Raw genomic sequence first — 3519 nt, 5'->3', positions numbered from 1 at the left:
TATTTCACTTCAGTTTTGGCGCAGTTTTGCCTAACGCAGACGTCAGCTGTGTTACACTCCAAAGCCCCGTCACTGTGATCTCCCCTAACAGTCTCTTAAGTTCAACTTACTTTATTACAGGTTTTGGAAACGTCCACACAGGCAATGCAGTTTTTGGAGTGTATTAATTTTTGTTCAGAATTCACATATCCTGCTGCTTTTGCCGAGAGTCGACAGCGTACAAAACCATTCGTGAGATTTAATAGCGGCGTTTTGGTTTTTTTCCTGCAGCGTGCGCGTCATGCAGGTCAGATGTCTTTTAACATGTCTCGCGGACGCTCCTCGTACGAGACGCCCCCAAACCTTGAAAACGCTAAAGGAGGACTAAATTAATTAAACGCTTAGGGTCAGTGGTGCGCTGTGGAGGACAGGGTTTCATTAACCCATAATAACCCTGCCATCCAGCCACGGTCCTGCCAGACCCAGATCTCAGATCTGCGCGTAGGTCCCCGTTCACCGCTGCACACGTGCTGCTGTCTCACTCTTTCACTCTACACTCTCACTCTTTCACTCTTCAGGCGGTTGTATCACGTGTACCAAAATGTCACACTTAGAACTACATCTAAGAGCAAAACACCCGTGTAACCCGGTAGTTAAATGTGTATGCCGCGTATGTGAACACCGCCTCCTGTCTCTCTGTACCGCAAAGAAACACATTAAAAATATGTTAAAAAATGAATTCTAGCTTATTCTTTAATCTGTGTAGTCTCTGTAAATAGTCCAGTGTGTGTGGGGTGGGTTACATTCTCCGTGCGTCTGCAACGCACCGGGCACGTAAAACAGATGCTCTGTCCCAAGCCCACAGGTTCACACGCGTGTGTGTGACACAATGGTGCGTGGGACGGCGGCCGGGGGACACACCCACCTTGGCGGCCGTAGTCCTCCGTCTCCCTGTGGACCATGTCTTTGACACGGCTCCCGTACAGCAGGCGTGAGCAGTCCTGATCGAAGGCCTTGAGCGTCTCGCTGGAGCTGTAGGACTTCTGCGTGTGGACGCGGCGGTCCTCGCTGTCCCCCGATGAGCCCGTGTAGTGACGTTCCTTCTCCCGGCGGCTCTTGGTCAGAGAGCAGTAGGGCCTGCGTTCCTTCACATCCATCCTGCACGCATGACGCCCCCCGCGGCACAACGGAACGCGACACGCGCGCACGCAAGCGCACGCAAGCACAACAGCACAGTGGAGCTCACGCGCTCACTGTATGCTGGCGCCGCCCAACGGTCCGTTTAGTGTCGTTTACCTGAAGACAGAGACAGAGAGAGAGAGACAGAGAGAGAGAGAGAGAGAGAGAGAGAGAGAGAGAGAGAGAGAGAGAGAGAGAGAGAGAGAGAGAGAGAGAGAGAGAGAGAGAGAGAGAGAGAGAGAGAGAGAGAGAGAGAGAGAGAGAGAAGCATAAAACAGAGGTCAGATAGCACTAAGCTGTACACTTAATCTTCCCAGGACTCACAAATCCCCCCTACCTTCTGGACTATGGCAACACAGTTTGCTTTTCTTCTCTTTCAGACTGTGTGTGTGTGTGTGTGTGTGTGTGTGTGTGTGTGTGTGTGTGTGTGTGCTTGTGTGTGTTTGTGCGAGAGGGACAGAGAGTTTGAGTCAGTATATTATTTTATCAGGGCTCACTGCACGGTTCAAGGTGTACTGGTTTTAGCTGCATGTACTGGTTTTAGCAGGGTGTACTGGTTTAGTCTGGGTGCACTGGTTTAGTCAGAGTGTACTGGTTTATAGTCAGGGTGTACTGGTTTAGTCAGGGTGCACTGGTTTTAGCAGGGTGTACTGGTTTAAGATGGTTTGGACTGTCTGCTTTACAGCTGTTTGGTAATTCTGCATTTTAATTTGCTCCCAGTCATTGATATTCATGCTCTTCTGTAGCGGAACAGACAAGCCTCTGCTGGGGATGTGATATTAGTCTCCGTTAGTGTAGCGTTTATGTAAAAAAACAAACCCAAAAGACACAAGGGAATGTTTCTGTGCTTATTACTTCACATTTGCATATGTAGGTGTGTGTGTGTTTGTGTGTGTGTGTGTGAGAAAGTTCTGACCAGACTGTCTGTGTAGTTGTGAGGTTTTAATTGTGCAGGGGAACAATTTTGTATGATGAGCTGGTCTTTAGGGGCCTGACCAACGGCAACAATGAACCCTCCCACGCTGCACCGGTGTCACCCTCTAGTCAGCATCCATGCTACGGGGCCGTTGGAGGGCGTGGGTGTGCACTCTGATATGTCAGGTGTTACCGATAACCCGAACACAACCATTAGGGGCCCGACAAGAAACAATACATCACAACATCAGGCACAGGAGAGAGAGAGAGAGAGAGCGAGAATAGCCAACAAACTTTCATTAAACTGCCAGCAAGAATTAATAAAATCCACCTAAGACATCCTGGGAAATGACAGAGGAAAAGAGAGAGAGAGAGAGAGAGAGAGAACTTCTAACGGGAGACAGGAGAAATAAATGACAGCAAAGCCCCGCGGGTGCTGTTCCCATGTTTATTAGTCCAAAACACTCTAATTCTGCGCGTCCCATAACTGAGGTGCTTTAATATCTGGCCTTGTTTTGGAACTCACACACACTTCATGAGCTCCGCCACTCGCGTACCAAAAAAAGTTGTGTTTTGTTCTTTTGTTCCCATCTTCCATCCTCCCTCTCTTCCTCGGTGCCTCATCCTACGCACCTTTTCTTCCGAGAGGAAGAGGTCATGGCTGTCGCGTTTATCAGTGGAAGGAAGGAAGGAAGAGGAGGAAAAGAGGAAGAGCTTCCTCTTGTCCGTTCCGGGAAACGTCAGAGGGGAGAAAACGGATTTATATCGGCTGGGTGAGCTCAACACGAGAGAACGGCAAATGACTGGATTCCAGTGATGTAGTTCCTTCACAGATGAACGCTCTCATTGGCTGTTGCCAAGGGTAGGCGGGGCACACCTTTGATCTGCTGTGAGACACGGATGGAGGAGAGTACTAGGGCTAATAAGATTAACACACACACAAAATCATCAAAGTTCCCTACGTTGAAGTGAGGGGTAGAAATTCTTTTGCAGATTATCTGGAAATGTAATAACATGGTAAAATTAGTTTTGACTAATAATATCTTAGTTCCTAAATATCTTAATATAGTATTATTATTATTATTATTATTATATGTTTTTATTATTAATTAATTGATTATTATGCAAACGCAGTTGCTGTATTGGAAAGGTTTACATTTAAACATCAACATATTATCTTACATTTTTTTCCAGCCTGTACACTGCAATTTCTATTTTCACATTATTTTTTACAAAGTAAATATTAATTTTAAAAATTATCCAGATTTAATCAACATTTTGATTAATTTTATACAAAAACATTTATTGCCAATTCATTTGAAATGTTTTGTTTCATTTCCGGTTTTAGTAAAAAGTCAGAGAATAATACAAAAAAATAATATAATATAAAAAAGACAGAACTAAGCATCACAATACAAAATGTTGAATGCTTTTAAATTAGCTAAG

The 3519-nt window shown here is 45.5% G+C and overlaps 1 protein-coding gene across 5 annotated transcripts in view; it reads right to left on the bottom strand.

The window, feature by feature from the left end:
* Positions 1 to 3519, bottom strand: part of tenm3 (teneurin transmembrane protein 3) — a 263354-nt gene that overhangs the window by 202042 nt on the left and 57793 nt on the right. For all 5 annotated transcript variants that reach the window (XM_035531325.1, XM_035531327.1, XM_035531326.1 and 2 more), the window contains exon 2: positions 905 to 1275. In XM_035531325.1, coding sequence (XP_035387218.1) covers positions 905 to 1136 — 232 coding nt within the window. In that variant the 5' untranslated portion in view covers positions 1137 to 1275. The remainder of the gene's footprint in view (positions 1 to 904; positions 1276 to 3519) is intronic.

This window comes from Electrophorus electricus, chromosome 11 (genome assembly GCF_013358815.1).
Source record: "Electrophorus electricus isolate fEleEle1 chromosome 11, fEleEle1.pri, whole genome shotgun sequence".
Lineage (NCBI taxonomy): Eukaryota > Metazoa > Chordata > Actinopteri > Gymnotiformes > Gymnotidae > Electrophorus > Electrophorus electricus.
This window is presented reverse-complemented; position numbering and strand designations above follow the sequence as displayed.